The following is a 15,642-nucleotide window of genomic DNA, read 5'->3' on the forward strand; positions in this document are numbered from 1 at the left end:
AAACATCCACTAAATGCATTCATGAATTGATTAATGAACTCAAATCATTGATTGTTGATCTATTGATTCATTATTTGATCATTGTTTCCTCAGTCATTAAAGACATTTTCATATTTCATAATGCATTTTATATTATTCTCATTCTTATATATTTTATTGTGTGATCATTTGTATTGTCTCCGCCAGGCCTAGACTATGTTTTGCCCCCTGTCCGTCTGCCCATCCATCTGTCTGTCTGTCTGTCAGGCCGATTTTTAAAATATATTACTCCTACAGATTTTGTCCACACATCATGTAAATCGGTACACATTATCTCTAGTCGTGTGATCAAGACGGATCTGTCAGATTTTTGATTGGCTAAGATTGGCATCTAATATGTTTGCAGGTGTGACTCATTTTTAACAAAATGCCTTTAACAAAATCATGAACACAGCGTCCGATAGCCATGAAAGTTTGCAGCACATTTCCACAAGGCAGAGGAAGACATGCCACACATTTCACATAGTTATAGTGCCACCACCAGGACGTGTGTTTTTGCTAAACACATTTTATTACTCCTACAGACTACAGAATTGTTACACATTACAGTATCCCTATAGATAGTCATGTGGTCAAGACGGAACTGTCAGATTTTTTATATTCCATCCTGATTGGTTAATATTGGCATTTATTTTATTTCTTTTTTTCTTCTTTCTTTTTACAAAATGCATCAAATCATTAACGCAGCGTCCGACTGCCTTGAAACTTGTTTATTTCACCCTGATTGGCAAAGATTGACTTCTACTACCTGGCCTGGTGGAGACCTGTGCTCTGAGGAGCACATCTTTATAGTTTTCATGTTATTGTTTGATCATTTTCATGTTATTGTATGATTATATGTTTAATTGTTTAATAAATTGATTCATGAAAGTCTGTCGTACCTGTGTGTTAATATTACTAGGACATAGGACTAGGACATTTTCATGTTATTGTATGATTATATGTTTAATTGTTTAATAAATTGATTCATGAAAGTCTGTCGTACCTGTGTGTTAATATTACTAGGACATGCTAACATAACATGAATGCAGGTTGTTGTCAGCACTGTCAGAAAGTAGATAGTAAGTGAATGGATCAAGGCAGAATAGCCACACTAGCTCGGACCGCTGAGACGCATCTGATTGTGGACTTCTCTCCCATCAGAACCTAACTGCCCCCCCAACCTAACTAATGTCAATTTATTGGCCAATGTGTCATTTGTTATTTGAGAGGTATTTACATGTAGTCCTTAAATTGTCACTTTAGAAATGTGCCGAAACCCTCAACGTTAAAGATTTTTTTTTTGAAAATAGCAGATCTACAAGATCACAAGGAGTCGCATTGAATATAGCCAGGCCTGTGTTTTGTAATGACAATCAAAATTGACAAAGAAATTAGCAGCTAACGTTTTCAAATAAGTAGTGTAAAAGTACAATATTTGTCTCTGTGATGTAGTGTAGTAAAAGTAAAAGAATGTTGGAAATACTCCAATAAAGTAAAAAACAAACAAACAGACCAAAAATGTTTACTTAAAGGAGGACTTTGCCACTTTTCAACCTCTCTTCATATAGGTCCTCACTAATGTTCATAATAAAATAGCAAAAGAAAAAAAAATCTACTCGGTCCAAGTCTCTTAGGAGAGCTGTGGGAAATTCAGAAATCCATAGTCTTGTGACATCATCGTTTGACAGATTTATTTTTAAACAATATTTTTGAAATAATATTTTAGATTTTTATTATCGCGAGAACAATAGCTTCCACTTCATCATTGCAACTTTTCAGGAATAGAAAGCGTGCATTTTCTATTAGCTTGGATTCCCTATTGATGATGTCACAAGACTATGGACCGAGTAGATTCTTCTTTTGCAATTGTATTATGAACATTAGTGTGGACCTATTATATGAAGATAAGTTGAAAAGTCGTGAAGTAATCTTTTAAGAAGAGTACTTGAGTAAATGTACTTTACACCACTGTCAGTCAGTAGCCTATCCATCCACAGCACAAACACAGTGTCTGGTGTTAGGTTGATGTCTAGACCTACTACCCTTTTCCTTTTACAGTCACAAGATTAATCATCATACCAGAGACTCATTATAGACAGTATAAGAAACTCCTAACTCTGTGTTCTACAAATGAGGCCTGCATCGTCTGGGTTTATATTGATGGAGGCAATTATTGCAAAGATGAATTGTGAAATTAGCCCGTAAATGGGTTATTATCACAGGAGAAAGAACACGGGCCCCATGGGCTCGGTGGAGGCATTGCACCTACGAGTCGGCTTGATTATAAATGAATTATAAATGCAAGATTAATGAAGCACACTTTGTGCTTTTACTCTAAAAGAGTGGATTAGACATTTCTAGTAGGTGAGCTGGCACGGTAGCAGGAAAAGTCGACCTAAAACAAAGGCGACCCAAACTCGTTTCCCAACGGGTCTGTGGGCTTAAGCTATATGCAGAATAGACCAAAATCAAATATTTGCTTCTGGGGGTCACTAGAACAAAATATTTTGCGATGGGGGTCTGTGGCCAAATACATATCATTATGGGGGTCCTTGACATGACAAAGTTTGAGAAACACTGATGGCAATATACGTTGTTTTCAGGAAAACTGTTAGGATTTGACATTTTGTAGACTGTATCAGTGGTTAAGGTTTCTCGGTTTTTGGCCGCGGACCCCCATCTCTAAATATTTTGTTCCACGGATGGACCCCTATCGCAAAATATTTTGTTCCAGGGACCCCCAGAAGCAAAGATTAGATTTCGGTCGATTCTGCATCTAATTTAAGGCCACAGACCCGTTGGGAAACGAGTTTGGGTCGACTTCGTTTTAGGTCGACCTTTCCTATATTCAGCTGGCACTGGAACAGTGTGCAGCTCAGTTGCAGTGCAGTTTAATTGTTTTTGGCATTGTTTACAGTATTTTGTCTCTGGATTTGGGCTCAAATGAATGAATGCATTTTTTTGTCCTTTTTCAAATGACAATAAATGCATGTATGCATAGCAAATGATCTTTTAATGAACTACTATAAGGTGCCATAACTAAATAATTCAGTTGGCTTTCTGTTATTCTATCGACGTCCACTAGGTGACACTCTTATACCACGGGATGTCAGCCCTTTGGCTCTCATACCTTTTCATGTGAAGGACCCCCAAATTGATATGTATTTGGCAGTGGACCCCCATCTGAAAATGATTTCTGTAAGAAATGTGGATGAAGTGATTGAAATGCTTTTGCTGGTTTGATGGTGCCCAGATGTTATTCAAATCTAAAGGTTAGCGTCTCCCTCAGCAGCTTTAACAGAAAGGTCGTCATTGCACAGGATAATCTGAGAACAACATTTTGTTTCACTGCATCCTGATACAATGAGCTGTAACAGGCAGGGGCGTCAATTGGGTATGGCAGGGGTGTGCAGCTGCCATACCCTGGGTCCAGGGGGGAAATAAAAGTTACTTTTAAATATAAATCCATGAATGTCTCTTTGTCTATCTGTGCTGGTTATTATGTTGTTAAATTACAGTACAATAACTACAAATGCAAATTGTAACAAATTGTCACTTTAATTAACAAGGTTATAATTAGCCTTTATTGTCTAATAAATATCATCGCGACCTGAAAAGGTTGAGAACCCGTGGTAATTTACTTAAGTATATTGTACTTGAGTACAATTTTGAGGTATTTGTGCTTTGTACCGATTTCCGGCGATGCGACGCATTGTGAGTTTGTAGATCTGCTATTTTCAAGTGATTTTTATACATAATAAAAGGGACATCCTGCCTAACGAGTAGGCCTATTTTTACTTTTGGTACATTTTGATACCAATACTTTTGTACTTTTACTCAAGCAAATTTTGCATTCCAGACTTTTACTTGTAAGGGTGCCCACACACCAAAACCTATGAGAGTGGAATCCACATTCCGCCAATGCATTTCAATGAGAATGGAGCGTTTTTTTCCCTCTATACTGGCATGAAACCGCTCCATTCTCATTGAAATGCATTGGCGGAATGCGGATTCCACTCTCATAGGTATCTTGGTGTGAGGGCACCCTTAGGGTGATAATGGAGCGTTTTTTGCAGAAATTGAAATCTCATTGAAATGCATTGGCGGATTCCACTCTAGGTATTTTGGTGTATGGGCACCCTTACAGAGTATTTCTACATCACAGTATTGATACTTTTACTTGAGTAAAACACCTGAGTACTTTTTCCACCACTGCTCTCTGGTGCAGACTGATGTGACTTTATGAAGTCAAACGTCACTGTGAGAGTCCCTCTGGGAGGAGATCTGTTGTATTTCTATAAGGCTCCGCATATCAGCCACAACACATAGGATCAGGTTGCCAGACATGTTTGTGCATATTTCACTGAAACGCAGCCCTTCCATCTTCATTGACCTACAGAGACAATGAAGGAGATGCCCTGGTGAGCTGTTCATGTCTTTTATTACAGAATCATGCGGCTTATTGAGAATGTCTGGTGAATGGGAGAGCTGAGAGGACAGTGGAGAGCCTGTCTTTATGTACCCTGCAAGCCAAATGACGCCATGATGACGTTATGATAACGTCCTCCGGTGACTCCGGTGACGTTCAGAACTATGCCAGATCACATATGGGGATGATCTTGATGTCATTACCAGGACGTCATATGGACTTTTTAGTTTGACAGGATTATTGTAATTGTTTGTAACGTTAGTTAGTTTAAAATATGAGCATGTAAGGTTATATTCTGGGACGTATCTGACTAGTTATGATATTTATCTGGCCTCGATCGGAACCTCTCTGATTAATCCAGGACGTCCGTTTTCGTAGGCAGGATTTATGTTGGTTGAAATCAGGTGATATTCTAGGCCAGATCTAGCCAGGCTTTACTCATCTGCGAAGAGAAAAGCCTGGTGACAATATAAGGCAGAAAGCGTTCAACTTCCGCTGTGTGAACTTCCCCGGAAGTGAGCTTCCCCGGTTTTCCCCTAACGTAACACTTCCGCTAGAAATCTTGGAACCAACCGGAAGGCATTTTGTCTACAGGGTGGGCCAGATCTGACTAGTCATGGTTTCACTTGATCTGGTCCCAATCGAGACATCACTGATTGGTCCAGGTCCTGACCGTGCTTGCTGGGTAGAGGCAACAACAGCACAGTAGCAGCGCAATCCCCGACACAGCCAGCATCGTGCTCAGTCTAGAAGAGCGCCTGCAGGCTTCTGGTTCTGGTATGACTCTGGTCTTGAAAGGCTGGGTCACCCGCTCCCACTGAGTGAGGATGGCCTGGCGGGCTCCGGGCCACTGGCCCGGCCCGGTCAGGCGGTACTGGTAGGGGGTGCAGGGCCCCGCGAACACCTGTAGTCCTAGCCTGGGGTCCTTTATCAAAAGCCAATGAGTGTTGGGTAGAGCCCCTATTTTCTCTGCCAGAGAGTCCATATAATAGTAGTCCACCGTTCCGGGGTTCCGGTGAGAGCAGTTAAATCTATATAGGAAAAGAAGACACATATTGATCAACAGCTTGACAAACCTCAGCATGTTATAATGCAGGGTTTGTTTTGCATTCATAATTTTAAACATGATTTAAACTAGTGAAAACTGCCGATCTACAAGCACACAACGCCTCGCATCGCCTCGCATCACTACTTTTGTGCGACAGCCTTGTATGATGAAGCAGGGCTTTACTTTGCGAAAGAACATACACATTTGGAGATACAAGGTTTCCACCCGACAACGACGATATACTAGTGTTGTTGCTGCTCTTATACCACCATTATTACTGGGGTTGGTGGGGGGCAGACAGTAGCCCCCCGTGGGCTGCAAATGGCCCGTGGGCCGCCTATTGGGGAACCCTGTTATAATGGTTAATCGGTGAATACCAAGGACTTCCGACGTAAACAACAGTAAAAGGATTTATTGGGGATGTTCCTTTTAGGCAGGGTGTTTAACTGTACTTGTACTGTACTACATTTTTTTATGTATTGACTTGTACTGTTCTCCATTTTTGTCTAATAAAATATTCAATCAATCAATCAGTCCAGGGGTCTTCTTTATGAATTCCACTAGAGGGCACTGTTGTGCATCATTTGAGTTTTTCTTTTGTTCAACATGACTTGTTGAGATGTGTGTCTGAAGGTCAAAATGAAGGTACATTTTTGATTGACCTCTTACATCACATTACAAATATGATTATATCTCTTAATCCAGGGGTCTTAAACGTTTTCAGGCCAAGGACCCCTTAGTCGAGAGAAAAAGATGAAGCAGGGACCCCCACAACCCATAGATAGGCCTACCATATAGTTTCATCGTTTCCCCACTCAAACCGTCAATACTTCATAAACTTGATCTTTCACTCTGTACTTAGTCTGCTCTTTTTCTCCTCTACAGTCACAGCACGAGGCGTTGTGCGCTTGTAGATCTGCTAGTTTTGGCTAAAGTTCTCTAAAGAATATGGACGCTAGGGTTCAAGTGGTTAATATATAAAGTTAACATATCATAACAAAGATTTGGAGGACCCCCTGTGGAAACTCTGAGGGTCCCGGACCCCCTGTTGAAGACCCTTGTCCTAATCTACCGGTAAATCCCAAGGGACATTTTTTGGTGAGAGCGAGGTGCACTCTCGGGCTATTTACTAAATAACCGTAGATGCTGGAAACTTTTCTGGTGAAAGCAGGCATTCTAAGCTTCATTTCAAGGTACTGTGTTCATATAGTCCCAATATAAGATTTGCTGTGGCTCTGGAAAGATGGGGCAAAATGCTTATAAAAACGTGGCACCGAATGTCTATAGAATGCGAAAAGCTTCAGGCAGTGAATGTGTATAGTACCTCTACCTCAAGACATGAACCATGAATGGTCAAATCCCTGTAATGATGACCTCTCATGTTCTCTTCACTGTCTCCTCAGCTCAGGGGTTTTTTGTGACCTATTTGTCTCATGGCAACACTGTGCTGCAGTTCAGTGGTATGCAGTGAATTATTTTCAGTCATTTAAAGATGTTAGTAGGGGTGCAAGAGTAAATCAAACTAATCAATGTAATCGATTATAAAAGATAAATAAAAAAAGATAATATAATAAAATAATGATCAATTAGCGATCAATCGATTTGTTGTTATGGATTTTTTAAGTAAAGTAAACAAAAACACCCTTCTAGACTACTCGATAAATCAAAAGAAAAATCTATAGAATAATCTCTAAAAAAATAATCTGTGGCATGGGCCACTGGCGTAGTAATCCAGTCACCTAGACTGGTAATCTGGCTGGCCCGTGTCGCTGGTCGATCACACATTATTGCCTACCTCTGATTCATGATTGCTGTGTCTTCCTCAATATGTTGTAGCATAGTTTCTTCTGAGGGCAGTGTCAATAAACCTTGGAGAAAATGTATTAATAAATACATAGAAATAACAACATATACTGTTGCAACCCAGAGCCTGTGTGCACTGTCTGTGTATGTAACATATCGTCGTTGTCGGGCAGAAACCTCCAAGTTTCAAATGTGTACGTTCTTTTTCGCAAAGTAAAGCCCTGCTTCATCATACAAGGCCTTCGCACAAAAGTAGTGAAAACAGCAGATCTACAAGCACACAACGCCTCGCACCGCGAGGCGTTGTGTGCTTGTAGATCGGCTGTTTTCACTAGTTTAAATCATTTTTAAAATGATAAATGCAAAACGAACGGTTTTGGACATACAAGGTTTCCACCCGACAACGACGATATGCAGTACATAATGTATCATCGTGGAGTCTACCTTTAAATACTCTGGTGACCCAGCGAGCCTGCATCTCAGCCAGAGGGTTGATGGCACCGAAGGCCTGGATGAAGCCCACCAGTGCCAGAGTAGGGTGGGACAACCCTGGAGGGAACACGTGCTGGTAGAGACGCAGCCGCTGGCCGCTCCTGGCTCGCAGGGCCGAAGGCAGGAAGGGGAAACTGTAGTCGTATCCTGTGGCGAACACCACCACGTCCACCTTTATGACACAGATAAATAGACTGCAGCAATAAGGAGTTTGGAATGCGATCCACGGCCAGGTGTATTTGTAGAACCCGATCTATGCTACGGTACATGATGTGTAATCAGGGGCGTCAATTGGGTATGGCAGCTGCCATACCCTGGGTCCAGGGGGGAGAATAGAAGTTACTTTTAAATATAAATCCATGAATGTCTCTTTGTCTATCTGTGCTGGTTATTATGTTGTTAAATTACAGTAAAATAACTACAAATGCAACATTTAACAAAATGGTCACTTTAACAAGGTATTATAATTATATTCCCCACACTTTTATTCTCCCCTTCTTGACAACATGGTATATTCCCAGGTTCCGCAGGTCAGCTGCACAGGTGCAATGCATTATTGTTAATTGTGGCACGTTTACTAACATGCCTAGTTTAGCTGCACTTGAACAAGGCTGCCATATCCAGCCCAAGAAACTGTAGAAACAGGGGAAAAAATAAAATGTACATGACTGGTGTCTTGCACGCGCGAAGGCAAGACACCAGTCATGTTACCATACCTTAGCTTTTTCTGAACTGACGCCACTGTGTGTAATGCATACTATATCCTTAGCTGTTTGGTATATACTTTAATAGAGTAACGAAGTTTGAGGTCATTTACACATCCCACCTGGTTCACGTTTTTTCCCCCCCATTCTGAATTCCCATAGACTTTTTTCATATTGCGTCATATAAGAACAGGTGTTCCAAACATAAACAAATGATCTCAGCGGTTTGACTCATATGGATATGAAGAATCAGCTGATGGTGAGAAAACGCTAATGTTACTGTCGCCGAATTAGTTACATTTTCACAAGAAACAGCCTGTATCAAATATTAGTGACTGACTATCATAAACCAAACAGAGCCACCTCCCCGACAATAATTATCGCAGAGACCTCATTGCGCGCTATATAGAGAGAGATCGCTCTCTCTATAGCGCTGCTACTCAAAGATTTGCCATTTCAGATCATGTGACAAGCCAGTGGGCCAATTACATGAGTTACAGTATATTTTGTCGTTGTCGGGTGGAAACCTCGTTTGTTTTGTATTTATCATTTAAAAAATGATTTAAACGAGTGAAAACAGCCAATCTACAAGCACACAACGCCTCGCACCGCGAGGCGTTGTGTGCTTGTAGATCGTCTGTTTTCACTACTTTTGTGCGACGGCCTTGTATTATGAACCAGGGCTTTGCTTTGCAAAATAATTTACAAATTTGAAACTTGGATGAGGTTTCTGCCCGACAGTGACGATTTACTTTGTTGGCCGCCCAGCCCCCAAAATGGAACGAAGGCCGACATTTCATTTTTAATTTTTCCTAATGGCCGGCCTGGACCGGCCGGGAATGAACCGGCCGTTCGGGAGTTGTCCCGCTTCTCCCAATGGCCAGCGCGTCCCTGTCCTCTATAACCCTGACTCAGCAGTTGATCTAATACCCTGGGAGATGATTTAATACGAATAGTTACACACCTCATTTACAACGTTGCCATCATCCATGATCACACTGGAACCATGGAACTGCCTCACATTGGGCCTCATCTGAACCCGACCTGAAATGATCCGCCCTGGAAGCTCATCGTTCACAACTGGGATCCGTGCAGAGAACCTGTAAAGACAACAGTAAAAGAACAATGCTATATACCAGTGGTGGGAAAAGTTTATTCGTTTTTATCTGCAAAGTAACTAGTAACTAAGTTTTCAAATACATATAGTGGAGTAAAAGTACAATATTTGGATCTGAGATGTATAAAAGTACTGTAAATTGGAAATACTCAAAACCGAGTCTTATTTTATTACTATTGAGCGGTGCTACATCTGGCTTTTTGTGTGTATGTCTGTCCGTATGTCTGTCCCGCACAGCTTGGTATTTGCAATGCTTCACGGGACGTTTTGAGCACTGCTCACTTCACACTGGGTGTGATTTTTATATGCATGACTAATGTTTAGCCCAGTGCAGCTTATTTTGTTTTTATAGTTCCCCTGGACGATCCTTAAAAGTGTGACGTGATGGTGGAGTTTAACTATCAATCATTTTGCCTGGAAGGAACCCCCACAAGTACCCAATGGAATGGAATATGAAAAATCTAATACATCTTGACATGACGGCCTGAGAAAGGTTACTTGATTGATAGACAGTTTCAGGGGCGTCAATTGATTATGGCAGGGGTATGCAGCTGCCATACCCTGGGTCCAGGGGGGAAAATAAAAGTTACTTTTGAATATAAATCCATGAGTGTCTCTTTGTTTATCTGTGCTGGTTATTATGTTGTTAAATACATTAAAATAAATGTTAAAATAACTAAAATTGCAAAATGTAACAAAATGGTCACCAAGTTTAGCTGCACTTGAACAACCATTCCAGGCTGCCATATCCAGTCAAAGAAACCGTAGAAACAGGGGGAAAATAGAATGTACTTTTTAAAATAAATGTACCATGCCTGTTGCTAACTTAAGGTATAGCAAAACATGACTGGTGTCTTGCAAGACACCAGTCATGTTGCCATACCTTAGCTTTTTCTGAACTGACGCCACTGGACAGTTTCAAACAAATGGCTGTATAACTGACATATATTTACATAGGAACTTTCTTCCTTCATGATATTTCCATTGTTACCCATGTTTAGGCTTCAGGCCGTAGAGTCTATGGTCAAATCCTTGGTTCAGTTTCTTCTCCAGCATCTGTGCACTCCACGAGGGGAGGAGTCTACAGATCATATTATCCAATCGCGACGTCCCCACCAGGTCACCTGGGAGCCCGCGCTCCCCTACACGGCCGACGACCCAAGCCCCGCTCCTGGTACTGAGGTACACCTGTGTGTAAAGATCAACATAGATTTAACGGTCTTTTTTTGCGTTTAAAGTCCACTGAAAAGAACAACATTAAACTAGAAATACTGTTCCTTCGAAACAGTGTGGGCTCGGTTCCAACCCAACAAATAGGATACTTTAAGGTACTGTAAGGTACAGTACCTTACAGTATTGTACTGTACCTTACTATACTGTACTGCACCTTACTGTACTGTACTGTACTGTACTGTACTGTAACTTACTGTACTTTACTGTACTCTACTGTACTGTACTTTACTGTATTCTACTGTACTTTACTGTATTCTACTGTAACTTACTGTACTTTACTGTACTCTACTGTACCTTACTGTACTGTACTCTACTGTACCTTACTGTACTGTACTGTACCTTACTGTACTATACTATACTGTACTCTACTGTACCGTACTGTACCTTACTGTACTGTACTCTACTGTACCTTACTATACTGTACTTTACTGTACTCTACTGTACTTTACTGTACTCCACTGTACCTTACTGTACTTTATTCTACTTTACTGTACTTTATTGTACTTTACTGTACTCTACTGTACCTTACTGTACTGTATTGTACTTTACTGTACCTTACTGTACTGTACTCTACTGTACCTTTCTGTACTGTACCTTTCTGTACCTTACTGTACTTTACTGTACTCTACTGAACCTTACTGTACTTTTACTGTACTCTACTGAACCTTACTGTACTGTACATATTATATGTGTTCTAGATCTACATTTTTGATTCTGTGTTTGGGAACCAGCAACTGTCAAATGGACTCCAACTGTAGTGGAGTATATTGAGTGCATATACTGTAGGCTAACAATCCCAGATCACATATGTCCTCCACTATGTCTATAACCAAGGCGTTCTTCTATGTGGCCACTCCAGACTGAGGAGTGGAGCATGGCTTTTATTGTGTTTGTGGATCTGACTTGGAAATGCATTGGTTTTGATATCTCCCTGACAACCAACAACAACCACTAATATGGCTGACTGTCCCTGCGGGCTCTAGGATATATGGCTATGGGATTTACATCCCATCGCCCGGACTTGATTCTTGATCACAGCTGTGTAATCAGTAGAGTGGAGAGGGACATTTATTTATAGTTTTAACTATAACTATAGTTTTATACATCACACAGCTTAGACATTTGGATCAAATCAGAGAGCAGACCTGTGTGAACGCAATGATATAGATAGCATATCTGAAGTGTGAACACTGCAGCCACAGCGCCTTAACATAAACATGGGTCTATTATCCTTCTCTCCACTCTGGGGACCCATTGGAAATGCATTGGGTGCTTAAAGTTAAACATTTTTATTTTTTTATATTTATACTACAAAACATTTCAAAACCAAAAATACAAGCACACTTGTCCTCAGTAAGCTGAACACATAAAAATTTGAATGGTGTTGAAAGGTGTAAGCGTTTAAGAGATGAAGCGCGCCAAAGTATTGAGGAGATACTGACTAGTATAGTATAGTATATAAATAATGAAGATAACATACGTGTGCTCGCCTTCCAGGCGAGCCCACAATAAATACATGTTTTGCTATATTTCCTTTTTACAGATTTGTTTTGGGTCTTTTTATGCCTTTATTTGATAGAACAGTAGACTGACAGGAGATGGGGAGAGAGATGGGGAATGACATGCGGCAAAGGTCATCCAGACCGGGAATCGAACTGGCGACGCTACATCTACCTACTCTTGGGGGCATGACTTTGAATATACGCCAAATCTGATTTAAACAAGTACAAGAACACCAGAGCACCTTTTTCACTCTTTCCCACTGGAGCTCAGGAGGAGCTTTATGCACTTCCAATTTCCTAAAATATTTAACAAACTGTGTAAAGCAGGGGGTCTTCAACGTTTTCAGGCCGGGGGATCCCTTAGCTGAGAGAGAGATGAATCAGGGACCCCCACTACATATTGTATAAAATTGTGCTGCAGATTAAAAATGTTCATAGATTTCTTAGACAGCTTATAGACTTGTTTGACAGCACATCAGTAGGCTAATGTGTATTTTCAGACATTTAACCACTTGAACCGTCAAATACTTAAGTCTGCTCTTCTTTTCCCTCTACAAAACTCTTTGCCAAAAATAGCCGATCTACAAGCTTACAAGATCAGCTATTTTGGCTAATGTTCAACTCAGAATAGGGATGCTAGGGTTCACATGGTTAATGTAAAAAAACATGATCCTATCACACAAAGATTTGGTGGCCCCCCTGTAGTAACTCTGAGGAGCCCCTAGGGGTCCTGGACCCCCTGTTGAAGACCCCTGGTGTAATGTAACTGTGAGAATTCCTGACTTGCGTCTGGAAGCGGTACAGAGGTCTTGAGTATGTTTTAACCCCAAGGTGTATTTTTTCATCACCACAGACAATAACACCAGTAAGACTCCCTAATCGGGAGATAAGCGACCGTAGGTCTCGCTAGAAGAGGGCCATGTGAGAAATGAGGGGTGGGGTCTCCGCGTTGCCTTGGCGGACGAATAGGTACCGGCCCCGGCTCTCCCGGACGCTCCTAGGCCGAGTTAGGGCATTTTATGTGAGCTGCAGTGGAGGGGGTCCTCCACTGGGGGCGCCACCACTTTTGCATCCGTTCTGGAGTAGCAGGAGTGGGTGGTCCCCGGGAATTCCCCGTGAGCAGCCCCGTGGGGGTGGTCATTTGGTCATTTTTGCACATTTGGTATTTTTTTTACACCTGGGGGTCCCCCAGGGACCTGGGGGTCCCTGGAACTCCGGGGGTCCTTGGAGGTAGTAGTTGTAGTTGTAGTTTGGCAGGTAAGGAGTGTGTGTGCAAAATCTGGCATGGATCGGGGCAACGGTTGCGGAGATATGAGCAGGGCAAAAGTGTGACGTCTGACGTGTGACGGACGGACTGACTGACGCACAGACACCTGGTGGAGCTTTCTGTAGTAAGTGCGACCTACGGTCGCAATGACACAGCTGTACCAACTCTACAACACCCTTGGCATGGTGGTGTCTGTCTCTCCACTTTAAACACTCATTTGTTGTATGCATATTAGCAATGACCAAAATCACATCTGAAACCACTTTGCTTGTGGTGGTTGTGTATTTGAATGTTCATACAGTGTATCCAGAATTTCTCAACGAGGGACAAAGAGTTTATTGTTACTTTTTATGTGGGGAAAACCATGTTAACCCATTTAGAACAGGTACATATTTTGTGTATCATTATTTTATGCTTTAACTATTGAAAAGCTCACCGCTGCGAGCTTGTAGATCTGCTATTTTTGAAAAATCTTGAAAATTCGAATTTTGACCCGATTCTATAAGTGTCTTTTGAATCCTTCTAAGGTTTTATTTGAAAAACCTATGTTTCTATGTCAGCAATCTAGCTAGCCATCGTCAAAGAAAAGGTACTTTTCACTTAACTGGAGCTCAGTTATTCTGTTCTTGAGAGACTACTATGTCAGTGGTTCTCAAACCTTTTCATGTGAAGGACCCCCAAACTGATATTTATTTGGCCACGGACACCCATCTCAAAATATTTTTTTCCAGGGACCCCCCAGAAGCAAAATTTGAATATCTTTTTACATAATGGCTGTCTCAAATAGGTGTCTGTCTGGGGATTTAACTTTTTCGCCGCCGTTGACAGTCCTCACCGTCATTGAAAGGGTTAATACCATGGCGCCGTTGACGGTGAGGACTGTGAATCTTACTGTATATACAGTAAAGATATTATTACTTACTTAATGTCGCTCCGGTCCCGCTCGCATCGGTAATGTCGGCGATTTGTTTACAACGCACGTTGGGCGTGCACGCGAAGTGAAGCTCCTCAATGTTAAGTCAATGGAGAGGCCCATAAAGAAACTTCATTTAAACAAAATAGCCATTTTGAGACATTTTGCAGCAGATCTAAATGTAAACAAGGCACAAGGCAGGGCGCAGCCATCTTCCCTCTTCTTGTCCCACACTGTCATGTGACTAGATGACGTAATCGTTGCCGTCAAGTGATAATCCAAAAAAACAAAAACAACCCCCTTCCAGCCCTTCAAAATAATAGCGGCGGCCTATGGAGGAAACCACGTGGCACCGAGGCACCAAGCAACCTTCAGATTAAGAGGCAGTAGATGTTAAGGATTGGTTTGAGTTGGAAACAACCCAGAGATGTAGCGTGGGTACCTTATCCGCAACTCGACTGATGTCCACAGCAATATCGCCTCCAGAGTTTCCAATCCCAATCACCACCACTGTTTTCCCTTCCAGGCCCACAGCATTGCGATATTCCCAACTATGGAAATATCTGCCTTTGAAGCTCGCGATGCCTGAAGCAGGGAATCACAGACAACAACAAAAAGAAAAGTTACTCACCACAATATTATCACACAGTTAAATCCTCACTGTTAATGATAATAAAAAAAGGTTCTACCTCTGCTATTGAGGGAAAACTTGAAAACAATAACAAAACAGGTACATGTTTAAAGAAAGCAACTCGTGTGTGTCCATAGGGAACCACTGCTGGTTATCAAATTATTGGCTTACGAATGCGCCACAAAAAAGTAATTTTGGGGGTAAACTATCCCTCTATGGTTCAAGGTGTTGTTAATACACAGAAATAAATCACACAATCACCTGAATATGTATTAAAGCAATAAGCCACAAGAGGCGAGTGGTTACCGGGGTAGTATACACCAGCTGAGAGGCGTAGGGAGACACGAGGCGCAGCCGAGTGTCTCCGAAAGTATTGAAAGTATAATACTTAATAGGTACATACATGTACACAGGCACGTGCACACATAGACATCAAAGGGGCTTGAGCCCCTGCCCTTTTACCAGTCTGTAAAAAGTGCCCT

At 41.5% G+C, this 15,642-nt stretch overlaps 1 protein-coding gene across 1 annotated transcript in view; it reads right to left on the bottom strand.

The window, feature by feature from the left end:
• Nucleotides 1–4,269: 4,269 nt before the first annotated feature.
• LOC308286819 (flavin-containing monooxygenase 5-like) overlaps nt 4,270–15,642 on the bottom strand; it is a gene marked incomplete at both ends in the record, with an annotated part of 190,294 nt that continues 178,921 nt past the window's right edge. Inside the window, 7 exons of the mRNA XM_080727942.1 lie at nt 4,270–4,414; nt 5,155–5,481; nt 7,294–7,366; nt 7,746–7,965; nt 9,462–9,597; nt 10,606–10,802; nt 14,972–15,114. Coding sequence (XP_080584068.1) covers nt 4,270–4,414; nt 5,155–5,481; nt 7,294–7,366; nt 7,746–7,965; nt 9,462–9,597; nt 10,606–10,802; nt 14,972–15,114 — 1,241 coding nt within the window. The remainder of the gene's footprint in view (nt 4,415–5,154; nt 5,482–7,293; nt 7,367–7,745; nt 7,966–9,461; nt 9,598–10,605; nt 10,803–14,971; nt 15,115–15,642) is intronic.

This window comes from Nannobrachium achirus (assembly GCF_963921795.1).
Source record: "Nannobrachium achirus genome assembly, chromosome: 6".
NCBI lineage: Eukaryota > Metazoa > Chordata > Actinopteri > Myctophiformes > Myctophidae > Nannobrachium > Nannobrachium achirus.